General features: G+C 56.8%; 5 protein-coding genes across 5 annotated transcripts; 3 read left to right on the forward strand and 2 right to left on the reverse strand.

Moving 5' to 3' along the window:
- Positions 1 to 58: 58 nt before the first annotated feature.
- C8Q71DRAFT_707677 (uncharacterized protein) lies at positions 59 to 541 on the reverse strand (the record flags this gene model as incomplete). Its single annotated transcript, XM_047920574.1, has 1 exon — positions 59 to 541. One exon carries the CDS (start codon positions 539 to 541, stop codon positions 59 to 61), a length of 483 nt encoding a protein of 160 aa, XP_047778931.1.
- A 526-nt stretch (positions 542 to 1,067) lies between these two features.
- Positions 1,068 to 2,528, forward strand: C8Q71DRAFT_867658 (alpha/beta-hydrolase; the record flags this gene model as incomplete). The annotated part of the gene is made up of 7 exons (XM_047928297.1): positions 1,068 to 1,215; positions 1,279 to 1,440; positions 1,502 to 1,604; positions 1,656 to 1,905; positions 1,965 to 2,158; positions 2,231 to 2,309; positions 2,381 to 2,528. The coding sequence occupies 7 exons, from the start codon at positions 1,068 to 1,070 to the stop codon at positions 2,462 to 2,464; spliced, it is 1,020 nt and encodes a 339-aa protein (XP_047778932.1). The 3' UTR covers positions 2,465 to 2,528.
- An 805-nt stretch (positions 2,529 to 3,333) lies between these two features.
- C8Q71DRAFT_54549 (uncharacterized protein) lies at positions 3,334 to 5,934 on the forward strand. The gene is made up of 20 exons (XM_047919256.1): positions 3,334 to 3,613; positions 3,679 to 3,757; positions 3,812 to 3,825; positions 3,878 to 3,976; positions 4,032 to 4,041; positions 4,096 to 4,139; positions 4,190 to 4,215; positions 4,279 to 4,313; positions 4,370 to 4,394; positions 4,461 to 4,472; positions 4,532 to 4,547; positions 4,603 to 4,642; positions 4,692 to 4,792; positions 4,847 to 4,906; positions 4,970 to 4,997; positions 5,050 to 5,107; positions 5,161 to 5,185; positions 5,246 to 5,363; positions 5,417 to 5,485; positions 5,544 to 5,934. The coding sequence occupies exons 1-20, from the start codon at positions 3,528 to 3,530 to the stop codon at positions 5,568 to 5,570; spliced, it is 972 nt and encodes a 323-aa protein (XP_047778933.1). The 5' UTR covers positions 3,334 to 3,527; the 3' UTR covers positions 5,571 to 5,934.
- A 1,380-nt stretch (positions 5,935 to 7,314) lies between these two features.
- C8Q71DRAFT_54712 (uncharacterized protein) lies at positions 7,315 to 9,681 on the forward strand. Its single transcript, XM_047919268.1, has 11 exons — positions 7,315 to 7,559; positions 7,623 to 7,810; positions 7,876 to 7,913; positions 7,986 to 8,096; positions 8,177 to 8,374; positions 8,425 to 8,679; positions 8,728 to 8,766; positions 8,830 to 8,841; positions 8,897 to 9,321; positions 9,384 to 9,555; positions 9,614 to 9,681. The coding sequence occupies exons 1-10, from the start codon at positions 7,412 to 7,414 to the stop codon at positions 9,509 to 9,511; spliced, it is 1,542 nt and encodes a 513-aa protein (XP_047778934.1). The 5' UTR covers positions 7,315 to 7,411; the 3' UTR covers positions 9,512 to 9,555; positions 9,614 to 9,681.
- Positions 9,682 to 10,347: 666 nt separating this feature from the next.
- On the reverse strand, positions 10,348 to 13,111 carry C8Q71DRAFT_759270 (uncharacterized protein). Its single transcript, XM_047923776.1, has 4 exons — positions 12,483 to 13,111; positions 12,367 to 12,428; positions 12,226 to 12,312; positions 10,348 to 12,175 (listed from the first exon to the last, which is right to left on the reverse strand). The coding sequence occupies exons 1-4, from the start codon at positions 12,871 to 12,873 to the stop codon at positions 10,529 to 10,531; spliced, it is 2,187 nt and encodes a 728-aa protein (XP_047778935.1). The 5' UTR covers positions 12,874 to 13,111; the 3' UTR covers positions 10,348 to 10,528.
- Between the last annotated feature and the right edge of the window lie 1,338 nt (positions 13,112 to 14,449).

The raw sequence follows: 14,449 nt of genomic DNA on the forward strand, positions 1-14,449 counted from the left end.
CAGCGGCAGTTACGCGGACGAATGAGGCTGTCCAAGTCATAGAAGATTCAGCCAGTGGTCACAAACAACCCAAACAGTCCATAATATCCCAGACACCGACCTGGCCATACCGCAGCTCACTTCTAACCACCGCAGCCGTAACACACGCACACCCAACCGCGACCATCGCCACGCCCTGCACATTCGGCCTGAACACTCCCTTCTGCAAGTCTTGCAGCGTCGCATAATATCGCCAAGTGCCCATGACGAGCGTCGCCACGCCCGTGGCCAGTAGCGTCCCCGCAAGATGGCGCCCGTGTTTGACCTGCTGTGCGTGTTCGAGCTCTGCGGACTGGGACTGGGACGCGGGGCCCATCTGCGCCTTGAGGTCCGCGCGGAAGCGCTCAAAGCGCTCTACCCCGATGACGAGTGCGATGAGCCCGAGGGACGTGCGTGTCCAGGCGAGGTAGGTGCGTTCGTTGGCAAGGTGGTCGCGCGCGGTAGAGCCTGTGTTCTCGACGCGTTCGTAGCCGCGGAAGAGAAGGCGAGCGAGCCGGCTCATTGCGCAGAATAGGGGGTCACAGAGTAGAACCGCACCCGTACGCCAGCTGCAGTATTCGTTGCAGAGTTCCGTGCGTAGACTGTAACAGGTTGGGAAACCGAGACTTGGATCCGACAATGGTGATGGTCACGACAACGCGCTTGTGGCGCGGCGGGCGTCCGGTATAAATTCCGAATAAGGCAATGTCTCACCCAGGGCTGTCACGTCATGCGGCGCCGTCCCTGGCCTCCTCGCCGTCGATCTCGCCGGCGCGCGCGACAGCCGCCTCTGCTCCTCGTCTATCCTCCCTGCACGCGTCCCGACACGCCTCCCGCACCCCATCCCCGCAAGGGCAAGCCGTCGGGCCCGTGGTTCGGGCACCGGGACCGTTCTGATGGGATCGTAATCATGTGCGGGCCCAGCGCGGGGGGCGGCGACGTCTAGCGTGCTGCGTTGTCTTCCTCGGTTCCCTTATAACCTGGTGTAACCAGGTACTGGTAGTTTTGCTCGACCCCGCCCTCCATACGAGTCTACGCCGTCCTGCGAGATGGTTTCGTACGAGAGCTCTACCGTCGTCTTCGAGTACCCCGGTGCATCCAGGCCCGGACTGAAGCTCGTTGCGAACCGCTACGTCGCCAAGGGTGCCGACGCCCCTGCTGGCTTGACGCTGCTCTTCACCCACTGCACTGGGTCGCGTGCGTGTATCTGCCTCTCCGTTGTCCTAGCATGCTCACGCGTCTCTACTTGCGCACGAATAGACAAGGAGTCCTGGGAGGTCGTCATTGCCGAGCTGCTCCAGCTCAAAGACGCCGCCTTCAACACTCCCGTCGTCCGCGAGGCATGGTCTGTGGACTGGCAGAGCCATGGTGAGGCTGCGACGGTGAACGAGGGTATCCTAAAGGACGATACCGAGGGTCTTTGTACGTTGATCATTCCAACACTGTATTCGCTTTAGGCGTCCTCCCTGACATCACCGTCGAGCCGTGACAGAGTACGCCGTCGGACTCCAAGCCCTCGTCTGTTCGGAGCACCTCTCGGGACACCAACTTGTCGCGATCGGGCACTCCGCAGGGGTGACCGCCATGTACGTCCGGCTTACACCGACACGTCCGTCGCACTGACCGAGCGCAACCAGCCTGCTCTCAACGCTGTCTTTGCCAACCGCCAAGGTACCCTACCGCGCGATCGTCTTCATGGAGCCCTCGCTCGTCACGCGCGCCGCGTTCAACGCGCACGGCGCGACGCGGAAGGCCGCGCTGGAGATGATGCACAAGGCGATGGAGGCGCGCCGGCATACGTGGAGTACCCGCGACGAGGCCCTAGCGTACTTCAGGAAGCGCCTGCCCTGGAAGTTCTGGCATCCCCGGATCCTCGAATTGCTCGCGGTCAGTCTCACTGCATGAATGTCAAACCCTCGACATGTATGTTGATGATTGGTTGACAGACGCATGGTCTCAGGGAAGTCCACACGCAGGAGAATGGCAAGGATGTAAGCAAGGTCACGTTGGCGTGCTCGACGCTACAGGAGAAGAAGGCGTACGCGGACAACGAGCCGCACTTCACTGCGGCGGAGCGGATTGTCACGCTCGACCCGGCGGTGGAGGTCCACTGCATTCTCGGTGAACGCTCTGACGTAGTGTGCGTGCCGATGCGCTCTGATGCGCTGCCTCTTGCTGATGATCATTCTTTTTCTTTTCTCGCATGACTTAGTCCGAAATACTGTCACGACTCCATTCTGGAGCTGCGCAAGATCGCGTCTATCCAGCATGTCCCGAAAGCCGGACACTTTGTACGTACTCACGCGTCTTCGTCCGTGCAAGCTTCTCTGACGTTGATTCGCTCTCTGTCGTTCGTGATCAGGCCCTGCAAGAGAATCCGGATGGCTTGGCAGCGTGTATCGCGAATGCCTTGCAAGGCCTTGCCAGTGTGCGATCAAGGCTGTAAGAGTACACCGGTTGCAGGCTGAGTCTACTGTACTGCCGTGTTTTTGATCGCCTCTATCATCGCTGCACGTCCTCTGTTGAGCGAGAGTCGGATGTAGGATTTACCTGCGCTGCATGTGCTTGCGAGCTCAAATCATCACTCGATGCTGTTCCAGCAATATAGGAGGCATGGAATGCGGACTGCCCGATCTGGCGCGGACGACATTGTGGCCCGATGGTGGCGCGTGCAATCGAGACCCGCGTCGTGCTGGAATCCCATCGTCTTTTGATCGTCTTTTGATCGTCTTGTCTCAGATCTGCAGGGGATCAGCCAACGTTGGTTCTAAGTTGGTTCTCCTTGGGTTCTGCTATCTTTCTGCATATTGGTTCGACGGAACTATGGGCGTAAACACCGTCACCGGTCACCGGGGGTCGACGTTGGGTCGACGCTCACACACTGAGACTGGTTCGGGCAAGGTTCGGGTGTTGCCCGGGTGTCGCAGAGCTTCTGGGCCGGTTGTGGAAGCGAACACGATGTCCGCCCGGATGTCGTCTCGGAGACGCCAGCGCGCGCCGTCCGCATTGCGCGGGCCCAATAACTCTAAGGACGGCGCGCCCGAGAGCGTTTCGGTGTGCGTATATGCTCTCGCCGCAGGCACGGAGAGAACGTGGCCTCTGGTGCTCGTCATGGTATGAGGTGGTGGTGAGTGGAGATGTATCGCGCCGGTGCGATCAGAGGAGCGAGCTGCCTGGAAAGGCTTAGCGGAGAGGGCGTTGCGCCCAGCGAGGAGGCCGGATCAGAGCAACGAAGCATCCGCGCAACGAGCGCCATCAACATCTCTCCATTGCCAATCCATCGGCCACTCTCGTCGTCCCGACTTATCGATCCCTGTACTTTGATACATGATGCATGATGCATAACCCGCCCGCCCATGGGTATACTTTGGGTATACTCCTCCCCACAACGCTGGCGCTAGTAGTAGCATCCCTCTCTCCTTCTCGCTACTTAATACCCGTCTTTCCCCTCCGCCGAACGCCCTGGTCGGTCTCCGTTATCCCCGCCCGCGCTCACAGACTCTCCGAAAATGTCGGCCGCGGAACAGCAGGAGATCCTCGCCCTCGTCAAGCCTACCCTCGGCGCGATCCTCCTCGGCCTTGTATTCAGCTCGACGTGAGTGTCCCCAGGTGTTCCCCGCCCGAAGGATGCGCATGACTTACCGACGCGTCCACCGTCAGATTCTTCGGAGTGACGCTCCTCCAGACATACCAATACTATGATCGCTACTGGAGTGACACCTTGTGGCTGAAGCTCTTCGTGCGTCTGCTCTGTCCGTTGTGTCCGTGCTTCGTGTACTCATGGGCCGTGCAGGTAGCATTAATATTGTACGTGGCTTTCCATGTTCTGAGGGAGAATCACGTCTCAGATGAGCCGTAGCGTTTTGGACGTCGTACAAATCATAACAGTCATACACTCCAATTGGTGGTATCTCATCCAGAACTACGCCATGCCGCAGTCCCTCTCAATGGTACCATGGTATGTCACCGTATTATGATTACGGCTGTCAGTGCTCATGGGCATCATTCTGCAGGAGCTTGGGAGTACGTCTCGAACTTATGCCTTACTATCCATGTCACTCACGCGTTTTGCCCCAGCTCGAAGTCGGCATCACGACGTCCATTGGTTTGCTGGTGCAAGGGTGCGTGTATTTTTTCGTCTAAACGACCTACCTACTAAGCCTCTCATTAGATTCTTTGCCATGCGAGTATACATCCGTGCGTATACTGCATTTTGGTCGTTAGCGTCCTGAGCCCTCATTATCACCACACCACCGTCAGTCAGTCGAGGAAACCACATTGTAACAGGATCGATCGTACGTCCCTCGGAACTGCATTACGTCCGTGCGCAGTCGCTGACCCCGTTTCCCAGCTCACGCTCACCCTGGCCCAATTCAGTACGTATGCTCCACCTAGATCGAGTACAGTGACGCTCTATGCTGACCCTCGTTTGCCCCTGCAAGTCCTCGGCGTTTGTGAGTCCCGTTCTAGGCTATCCGTCCGTGTACCAGGCTGATGACTTCCCCTGAAACAGACTACGCCGGCAGAGGGTAAGCTCCACTGAGACCGTCCCGCCCCATTCATCGACACTCAATTTTCTTTTAGGCAGCAAACCAAACTTGTCGCCACCATCGCTCAGATTACGGTACGTCTCTCAGCGAAATTGGTCGTTGCGACGCTGACACCCTCCGCAGTGGGCCTCCACGGCATCTCTAGCGTGTAGCATTGCCGGCGATGCCATCATCACCGGCGCTATGTGCTATTACTTGCACCTGTCGCGGTCTGGTATCAGACGGTGCGTTTCTCCGCCTACGTCCGCATGCTGTAGCTCAATCCCCGGGCCCTCTAGGACGGACAAGCTCATTGATATTATGATTGTGTACTGTGTTAACACCGGTCTCCTTACGACGTGCGTGTTCACGACTGTTCGAGGACAGCAACACTCTGAGATCGCTCATCTTTGTCCTTACAGCATCTGTGCAGTTTGTACTATTATCTTGGTGAGCCAGACTTTTCTGCGTGCGTACAGGGAGCGTGTTGACGCTTGCGCAGTCTGAAGTCGTCTCGAACACATACTGGGACACCATGTTTTACTTCCTCATCAGCAAATGTACGTCCCCCTCTCTTCTGTGCATGCAATGCCGCAGCCTCATCTCCTTCTAGGCTATGTAAACTCGACACTAGCAACGTACGTCCTCCACTCGTCCACCACTGCACGCCTACTGACCCCCACACCCATTCCTCCCAGCCTCAACGCGCGCGAGAAACTGCGCGGGACGACACAATACGCCATCTCCGACCGAACAGTCCCGCTCAACGTGGTGGGCCGCTCGAGCGGTACATCCTCCGGTGACCCCAAGGCCGTGGTGCGCCTTCCGTCGCCTTCGTCCATTCCGAGTCTGACTGTTCCGTGACGCAGTACCTCACGACCGGCACGGACATGTCGTTCGCGGCCAACCCCGCGGCGTTGAAGACGGACATGTCGGAGGTCCGTGTAGCATCTTTCCTCGTCGCTAGGATGTCGAATCACTCATACCGCGTTGTAGGTCACCACCGGCTCGGTGGAGGTATGACCCGCCACCCCGCCCGCCCGCCGCCCCGCCGCCCTCAATCGCGCCACCCTGACCTTGTGTAAATATCATTATTCGCTTGTTTCATTCGGACAGTGCTTGATACCTCCGCACACCTTCTGACCCACTATCACTTCCATCACATACCAATCTACCCTACAGTACGTGCGTACCCTCTACCCACTTACACATCCGACTCTGGCAGTCACTCTGCTGCTGTACAATGGTTTGTAAAGCTTGGCTGACCTCGGCGCGCGTGTGGCGGTCGATGGTCGAGACATGCATATCGCTTCAAGATTACGATGTCGCCCTAGAGGCTGACGTTTGAATTTGTGCTGTGCCGACGACGTAGGACTGGGGTGGTGCGTCTTCATTATGTGCCAGAACTACAAGCTGGACTACCTGCACCATCAACCAGAGTGCACGAGCCATAGGCACGCCCAGTCACGGCAGATTCTATGTGTGTGAAGAGTCAGGTGGGTAGCTGTTACTTACCAAGATACAGCGCCGCCTCGATACGCGTACGGTGTTCCGAGTCAGTCAAACCTTCATGATCTTCGCGCCATTATGTAAGTATGTAAGTACTAGTGTTGCCGTCGCTGAGTAGCTGTCGGGCTTCCGACTCATGCTGAGCTGAGGGTGAGCTCAATTGCTCATTCTACTGGTCTCGCCAACAGCGGTGATGGGGTGGTCCATATGGATGGGTACGAGACCAACGCTGCTCACATCATCATTATTGCTCACATCAAAGTTGGAGCAGCAGTCTGGTGCACTGACGCGAACACATATGGACCTACTGACAGTAGTACTGTATTAGGACCCATGGCAAGCGTAGCTGGCCTCGTGGCAATGACAAGGGGCGAGCCAAGCAGCTTATGGGACGGACACGACCGAGAAGCGGTGGATTGTATAGCGTAAGTTGCTCTTCGATCCAGTGGAATACAACGGATGATCTTACCACAGACGTCAACTCTCAGTGAGCACCTATATTCACGCAAGCTATAGTATCAGAAATAGTAAGCCCCAAGTTGTCAATAGCACCGATCCTCGACACGGGGGCGCCACTGGACCCAGCGACGCGCATGCATTTCAGTATTCGGTGCCAGCTGTGGCATGCACTTGGTACGTCTCTATCAACAGAATTGAACTCGTGCAAGACAAGATAAGTTCTGACTGGAGCACAAGCATAGTAGAACATCGTGTCTCCATGTAGCTAAGGCGCGGGAGCGACTCGGCCATACGACCCCTGGAATAACGTCTTGCGGCTGAATCAGAATCGCAAGGAAGTAGGCCGCAGTATACGAGGCTATGCGCTATGCTACGCTGGTAGCTCGCAGCTCATTCCTCGACCGGCAAACTCACTCAGAAGACCACAAGACTGGGGGTCGGTGTTATCATGACCCTCTCGAGCGACCTGTCGAAGGCCAACTCAGGCCTCGCGGTTCTCGTATCAGTCACGGTACACGAACCTTGTCAGTGAAGCTAGGAAGTGCGAGCGCCGGATGCGTCGGTGTCGCACGGTTACTGCGATTTGACCAAGAAGACGTTGTCAGCTGGACAGATCTAGACCTACAATCAACTGTATTGAACGCCGGCCGCATCCCAAGCAACGACCCAAGTTCCGAGAACTTCCTTCCACTCGTCGACATGAGCTCTCTATCCAGTCCGCCTCAGCAACGCACTCAATTGGTTTTGAATCTACTACGCCAACAAGACGTGCGAGATACGTTGCCGGACCTCGGAGTGGTGAGACAGAGTGTCGCTCGAGGTACGTTGCAGGAGTACGATCGCATGCCTGCCATGATATCTAGATCCCGAACCTAGTGCCCGCCATCCGGGAGACAATGGCTCAGATGCCTGAGCACTCCAGAATTTTACTGCAGAACCCACGTACTGGTGAAATAGAACGCGACCCTGCGCCGCGGTCACTTTGGTACAATAGCCGACTGCCAGACCTGTTCAAGTACAGCTTCCTTATCCACATCAGCGACGGTACGCACTCCTGACTATTCAATCGTACGATGTCATGCCTGTATTGAGGTATCCTTCAAACAGTTCCATTGGACATCCTCGAGACAGTGATATGGGCATTAGAGATGTTCATCGATGTTTTCACGGAATGCACGGACAACCAGTTACTTGCCTTCGGTCATATATTCAAAGCCGAGGACAGCGCGCTTGACGTTCATGGGCGGGTTATTCCACAGACTAGTGCTCTAGTGAGTGATGGCAGACTGATCCTAGTGAGTTTGTGCAGAGTATCGAGTAGTGTCGACAGAGATACTGATTGCTAATTGACCCATATTAGCGTCTGCAGGCGAAGGCAAAGGCCACGTTGTTCCTGTTGTGAGGCTTCTCGATTACATCATATTTGTCTTTCACTCAAGCACTAGCCCGTTCTGTTGATGTGGGCAACAGGAAGCCGGAAATCAACCGCCCAGGTGATGCTGCGAAATACCTGCAGGAAGTCGTCGAACACATATGCTCTCGCCATGGTCCTACGGCCGGAGACATCTTCAAAGCGCAGCAGTCAGTTATCATTCCGGTTGATAATGTATCGAGAGAGAACACAAACTGACGAACAAACTCATCGTCTTGTACGATGACAGTGATCTCTTCATGATCTATGCGGAATCTTTGACACGGAGCGGCGAGGATGATGCGATCGCGGAGACGTTGTTGGAGCGGCTCGCCGACTCAGACACACGCACTCAAGATACCTCTGGTTTGGACGAACTTATCACAGCAAAGGTGTACTTTTCGCGTGTTCTGCGGCGACGCGGGAAAGGAGGGAGGGCAAAGGAACAGTCAGCTAGTCACTTATCTTCCGTGTGAAGCACAGCTCATGATCATGAAGGGAGAAGTGGCTCGTCAAATGGTTCCGCAAGAACCCGCACATGCTATCTGATGAGACCCTTTGGGAGCTTCTTATTCCAACTGGTGAAACAACAAGTCCAATCCTGGAAGCCCTCGGCGGGCCATCCTGGCTAACGGGACGCGAGCATACGGACAAGACGGATCATCGTTTGATCAAGAAATGCAGGTACTGCTTTGCTCGAGAACCAATGGTGAAGTTGTTCGTGTGCTCCAAGTGCAAGAAAATATACTATTGGTATGCTCGTGGATATCGACATCTAATAGGCAACTGAACGCAATACAGCTCCAAAGAGTGCCAGAAGAAGGAGTGGCCGCTGCACAAGTACGTGCTTCACGTGACTGGCAACTCAGTTCACGTTATTGACGACTTTCTACTCGGGCATAGGGATAGCTGTAGGTGAGCACCCCAGCATTCGGACCGGTGAGGTATGCTGATTCTCGGCCTCTGTCAGAGATTTTGTGACAGTCAACCAACGAATCGAGAAGCTGTCCCTAATGGATACATCTGCCGCACAGAGGGAGAAAGACTGGGTTGCCTGGCGCGATTCAGTGGATCATTGGCCCTACATCAGTGCGTTACGACTGCACGAAGACCCCGGTCGGGCACGCACGCACCTCGTAGTCGAACAGTCGGTATACACTCCCAACGCGGGGTCATTGGCAAAGAATAAGTTTCAAATCGTCAAGTGCGCAGTGTTTCGCATGTTGGACGCTTACACCGAGATTGAGCGCATCATGGGGCTCGATCGCGGCGAGGGAGTTGAGTATTGTGACGGCCTGCTGCAAGAACCGGAACGGACCCAAACCGGGTTAACATTCATCCCATTCCTCACCTTGCGATACCACGAAGGCTTCGCGTCGGCATGGCTTAACTGTGGTCTGTACCTCATCACTTTTCTTTCGGCTGATCTATGCTCACACAGCCTTGGTTCTTCGCAGATGAGATAGACACCCGCAAACTTGAATCCGGCACATACAACCGTAACTGGCGCAAAAACATCAACGGAAACAGGCCCCCTACACAGCTTGTTCTGCGCGATGATATCGAGGATGCAGAGTTCGATTGAATCAGAGCATCCGCGGTGTGATGTGGGCTTGCCGCTTGACAGCAGTACGTTCAACACCGTGTCTAGCGAGCTTGTGTACAGTACTCACTGTACTTCAGGTAGAACGTACTACGAATCGGAGTCCGATCACTGTACCGACATCAGGAACTTAACTGTGCGGACATATTATACGTACTATCCGGGTACTCGAAGTACGACAGTGCTACCAGTTGCCTTCGGCTCGACGACTACAATCACAGAGCTTACATGCGTTGGACTAAGGAGCCTGTGCCAAATACTTCGCTACTCTGACCTCTCTATTAGCACTGGTATGAGCTCGGTTGCCAGATCCTCACGACTCTTCCACTGCGGGGCCCGTGAGACGGTATGGCTAGTATCGGATCCGTCAAGTCACAAATTCTGCCAATGTGCATCGCAGAAGTTCCGAGAGCTGAAGTCGCTGGCGGTGGGCCGGTCCTGTCTGATCTTCGGTGTACATTGCGCTACAGGCTTCTCGTGTCGAGAAGCAAGCATGTAGAACTTTAGAAGTCTATCAACTAAAGCGCTATGGTCATATTGGCATCGTCACTAGTGTGTCAAATTCAACTTCAAGCCTCAGACAATTTGTCCATCACCTGCCGGCGATGCTCGACGTTGACTAGTCCAATCATGATCAATGAGCACCTGAGATGAATCAATCGAAGGCATGTAAGTACATCCTTAACGATGCTCATGGAGGGCACCAACAAGACTGACCCTCCTAATGTCCCGAGGTGATATTCTGTCGAGGGTGAAGGCAGCCCCAGCTAGTAGCTTAGGTACGTGGTGGAGATTTCTAGACAACACTGAGGTGAACTAGGCACACCAGAACGTGCACTAGCAGCTGCACAGCGGACCGGATCCCTCTGATGAGATGAATATCATTACTACGTATGAATAATTCATGAACAACGAGCATGAACGATAGAACGAATTTGGAGACACACAAGGACTGCAACAACCGTGATACGGGCCATCCACGTCTGCATGACAGACGGGCTAGACCAAACGAACGGAAGAACAGAGATTACCATGGACGGTATACAAGCGCCGAGCAAGGGGCGCAATGCGACGGACGGTGAGTAGAAGAGTGGTGGTGGTGATGGACGAGACGGTGAGACGATGAGACAATGATACGATGAGAGATAAGACGACATGAATCAATACTATACACGATACGACATGACCTGGCGCGGGGCCGGCGGGAAGACGTCCGACAGCCGCACCAACAACCAACGACAACGACGACACGCTCAACGCGGAACGCAGCGGCGCGGCCGACCTAATCCGCCGCGCCAGCCCACGCGTCGAGTCCTCACACCTTCTACTACGACACCAGACCAGCCCGCCCTCCCGCGACCACGACCCGACCCAGCAATCCGACTTCGACCCGAAAGACCATTTAAAACACCGCGGGGAGGCGGGAACACACGCACGAGCGGGACGACAGCAACGCGGCGTGCCCTGGCTGGTGCATGCTCGGCGGGCGCACGCACGCACGTCTACTGCTTCGCTTGCCGCTTCGCCGCGAGCGTCTCGATGATGTGGTGCACGCCCTGCGGCTCGAGCACGACCTTCGTCCCGTCGCACCGCGCCTTGCTTGTGAACTCCGAACAGAGCTCGTTGATGTCCAGATCCTACAGCGCGCACGGTGTCAGCCAAGCCCCGAGGATCGTAGTAACACATACGGACGTTACTGACCTTGAACTGCGGATTGCTTGTGATGCTCCGCCATGCGGTGAGCACCTCCACATTCTTGTCACTCTTCTCTGTCGGCGGGAACGAGCTCCCCTTGCACATGATCATCGGCCCGCCCGTCTCGTCCGCGACCGCCTTTCTGAGGAACGGCGCCATCGGCATCTCGCACTGCGCGAACGCCGAGTTGCCCTGCTCTACGATGTGCTTCGCCATGTCCTCTTTCGTCTTCGGACACTGCTCGGTCTTATGCCCATTTGACCCTGGGCTCGCCGCAGACGACGATGAGCCTGGCGAAGATGATGATGGTGAGCGGAAGTGCGAGACGGGGCTAATTGATGATGGCGGACTCTTAAGCAGCGCGTTGAAGTCCACGCCATTTGTCGTCCCGAGGTAGTTACCACCGAAGAGCTGGTCGAGGCCATTGGAGTCGCCCGCAGGTGGTGACCAGTGGTCGAAAGGACTGCTGAAACTACTGCTGCCATACGACCCATTGCCACTCTGCCCGCCATTTGACGACGGCGGCGAGTCGTACGGCGACGGCTCCGCGAACGACATGAACATCGGGTTCGCCGCGATTGTCTTGTATGAGCAGTGCGGCTGGCCGAATCCGAAGTCCATGTTCATCGCTCCCTCCGTCGCCGTCGGCTCGTCGTTCATAGCGTTCGGGTCGAAGGAGATGAGCGAGTTGAAGTTCATAGCTGGCGCTGTCTGTGTGCGACTCGAGCCCGCTCCAGGTGATGCGAAGTTGAACGACTGCGGCATTGAGCCCGATGCGGGGATACCGTTGGCCATGTTGGGTGCGTTATCCCGTGGCACGGAGAAAGTGAAGGCGGCCTGCTTGAGCATCATGTTCTCATTCTGCAGTCGCGAGAGAAGGTCCCGGAGGTTCTCGTTCTCCGATTCGGTCGTCTGGTTTTTGGCCTCCAGTTCGGCAACTTTGTCTTCGAGCTAGAGCAGGGGTCAAGATGATGACGACGAGTAGCGGCAACGGTACGTACATCCTTGACATGCTTTTCCTTGCGCTCCCTGAATGCTCTTTGCGCTGCCCTATTTTGCTCCTTACGCTTGAGTAACCGAGCATCGTCCTGTCCAGGCAGCATCAGGATACGGACTCAATAGCAATGGGGATATACTCTTACACGGCCCTGTCCCGCATTGCCAGTCGATTTGCGCCGTGCGGCGGTCGACGACTTCTTGTTGGCTGGAAGCGTGTTAGGTTCGGGTGAACTGTTCGCCAAGCGATGGTATGACGTACCGCTCGATGTATGCTGGTTCTTGTGCGAGGGCTCACCGGATACACTCTCGCTGCTGGCCTTGCGCTTGAGACCCTGCTCCTCCTGCTCAGGAGTGTTGAAGGATCCTGACTGGCGCCGAGACGGGCTGTGCTCGGTATTCACGCTGGGTGGACTGGGACTGCTATCGCTGGAGGGCGGGCTGGCGCCCGATATTGGGTAGCGGGTGAGGCTCTGGGGGTCGACGACCTCTGGGGCGGTGATGCCATCGAAGGTGGTGAGGCCGTTGTTGCCTACGGAGGAGGGGAATTGCTTCTCGAGGAAGGCGAGGAAGTCGTCGTCGGGGAGGGCTGAGAAGGTGCTGGGCTGGGAGGAGAGGTCCCAGAAGGACTGCACGCCGCCGAAGGGGTCCATTGCTGTAAAGATGCTCTCGTGGGTTGGTTGCGTCAGGAATCAGGATCTCGAGGCGAGGTATGCGTAATCTTTGTCAGCGCCGCGCGGATCTACGCTGAGCCGGAAGAGCTAACGGTGCACGCGGTGCTGCGGGTGGGGGAAACGGGGCGAGCAGGCGAGGAGAACGAGGAGGGCGAGGAGGGGGCGACGGGAGGCTGGATGAGAGAGAGAGGAGGGTGAGAGGGGCGGGAAGTTGCCGGGGACGCGGATGCGAGGCCGCGCCCGGCGGCCAGCCACTCCAGCCAGCCGCCGTCGCGTCGGAGTCCAATCGGCGCCTCTCCCGCCACGCCACGCCTGCTGACCAAGCCACCCGCCCGTCGCTGCCGCCACCGCCCGCCGTCTGACTCGACCTCGCCGCCCCCAGCGTCCCCGGCACTGGCCCAGCAGCAGCCCCCCAGGCAGCGCGAGGACGACCCAGGCAGCCTGTTCACACCGCGCGAGGGTCCAGCTGGGGAATTCTTCCGGCCTCTGCGAACGACCACCCAGAACTCGCAGACCTGCCATATCCAGCGCACGCACACCCGTCTCGCCGACCACCTCCGAACGCTCTGTCCCCGCGCGCGGCCGCATGATCTGCCCGCCGCACGCCCCGCGCAGCGCCCTGGGCGTCCTGGTGCGCTTCTGCTCTCGTCGGAGGGGCGACCGTGCGCGTAGGATCGAAACAGCGAATCTCGCACGCCCGCCCATTCAACGGCCTTCCGTCAATTCGCCGTATCCCCGACGCCTCTGCTCGACCGTGAAGTACTGGCGTACATAGTACGTCCTCTGCCCTCCCCGTCTCTACGTGTTCATACGCGGGGCCGCTACGCGCGCATCCCACTTTCCGTAGGATCTGCAGCAGCTCTCAGGAGCCTCTGCGCGCTCCGTGCTGGGCTTCCTCGAGTTCCATGTCCAGAGTGGAGCACAAGGCTTCCGATCAACCTTCTTTCTCGTCCAACTTGACCGCCCTGGCCGATCCCCTCTCCAGACGCGGCCTTCGCTATTGTCTTGGGCTCTCTGGTCTGTTGGCAGATTGTTGTGAAAACTCTTACTGCACCGGGACTTGCGAATTACCTCGAACTTTGACTCGGTGCGGTGTCTCTTCCGACCAACTTACTGCGCTGTGTACCCTTATTGTTCCCGACGCATCTTACGACAGTTCATCACCCCATCCAGATGAAACCAGGAGATAGGCCATGGCAAGGCCGCGTATGCGTCCCGGCAATCCTTGCCTGATTCTGGCACTGCTGATCGCCCGAAGGCCGACCCACGCGGAGCTCGAGCGGCATCTCAGCGAGTCACACAACAGGCTACAACAGGTCGAGTCAGTGACGCAACGCACTCAACGCCCCAACAATGTACAGACATATATCGGCCGAGTGAAACCCGGGGAAGCGCTACTGGACTGGCCTTGCATCCGTGGACCGCTGGACTTTCATTCTTAGGGTCTATACAAGGTTTACTGCGGACACGGTCGGCTGGTCGCCCAGGACGCCACTACATACACAGCTCTGCCACCAATTATCAATATCTTTGCAAACGTAGCTCCTAACCGTCT

This window comes from Rhodofomes roseus (genome assembly GCF_022264815.1).
Source record: "Rhodofomes roseus strain CIRM-BRFM 1785 chromosome Unknown C8Q71scaffold_10, whole genome shotgun sequence".
Lineage (NCBI taxonomy): Eukaryota > Fungi > Basidiomycota > Agaricomycetes > Polyporales > Fomitopsidaceae > Rhodofomes > Rhodofomes roseus.

What these genes read in the sequence shown, in the direction of transcription:
- C8Q71DRAFT_54549 (XM_047919256.1), top strand. Translation starts at nt 3,528, where the DNA reads ATGTCGGCCGCGGAACAGCAGGAGATCCTCGCCCTCGTCAAGCCTACC. An exon ending in GGCCTTGTATTCAGCTCGAC is followed by an intron (nt 3,614 to 3,678) that starts GTGAGTGTCCCC and finishes GTCCACCGTCAG; the next exon opens with ATTCTTCGGAGTGACGCTCC. An exon ending in CCACCATCGCTCAGATTACG is followed by an intron (nt 4,643 to 4,691) that starts GTACGTCTCTCA and finishes CACCCTCCGCAG; the next exon opens with TGGGCCTCCACGGCATCTCT.
- C8Q71DRAFT_54712 (XM_047919268.1), top strand. Translation starts at nt 7,412, where the DNA reads ATGGCTCAGATGCCTGAGCACTCCAGAATTTTACTGCAGAACCCACGT. An exon ending in GGAGGGAGGGCAAAGGAACA is followed by an intron (nt 8,375 to 8,424) that starts GTCAGCTAGTCA and finishes ATGATCATGAAG; the next exon opens with GGAGAAGTGGCTCGTCAAAT. An exon ending in TGCAAGAAAATATACTATTG is followed by an intron (nt 8,680 to 8,727) that starts GTATGCTCGTGG and finishes AACGCAATACAG; the next exon opens with CTCCAAAGAGTGCCAGAAGA.
- C8Q71DRAFT_759270 (XM_047923776.1), bottom strand. Translation starts at nt 12,873, where the DNA reads ATGGACCCCTTCGGCGGCGTGCAGTCCTTCTGGGACCTCTCCTCCCAG. An exon ending in GAACCAGCATACATCGAGCG is followed by an intron (nt 12,429 to 12,482) that starts GTACGTCATACC and finishes ACACGCTTCCAG; the next exon opens with CCAACAAGAAGTCGTCGACC. An exon ending in AGGAAAAGCATGTCAAGGAT is followed by an intron (nt 12,176 to 12,225) that starts GTACGTACCGTT and finishes CCCCTGCTCTAG; the next exon opens with CTCGAAGACAAAGTTGCCGA.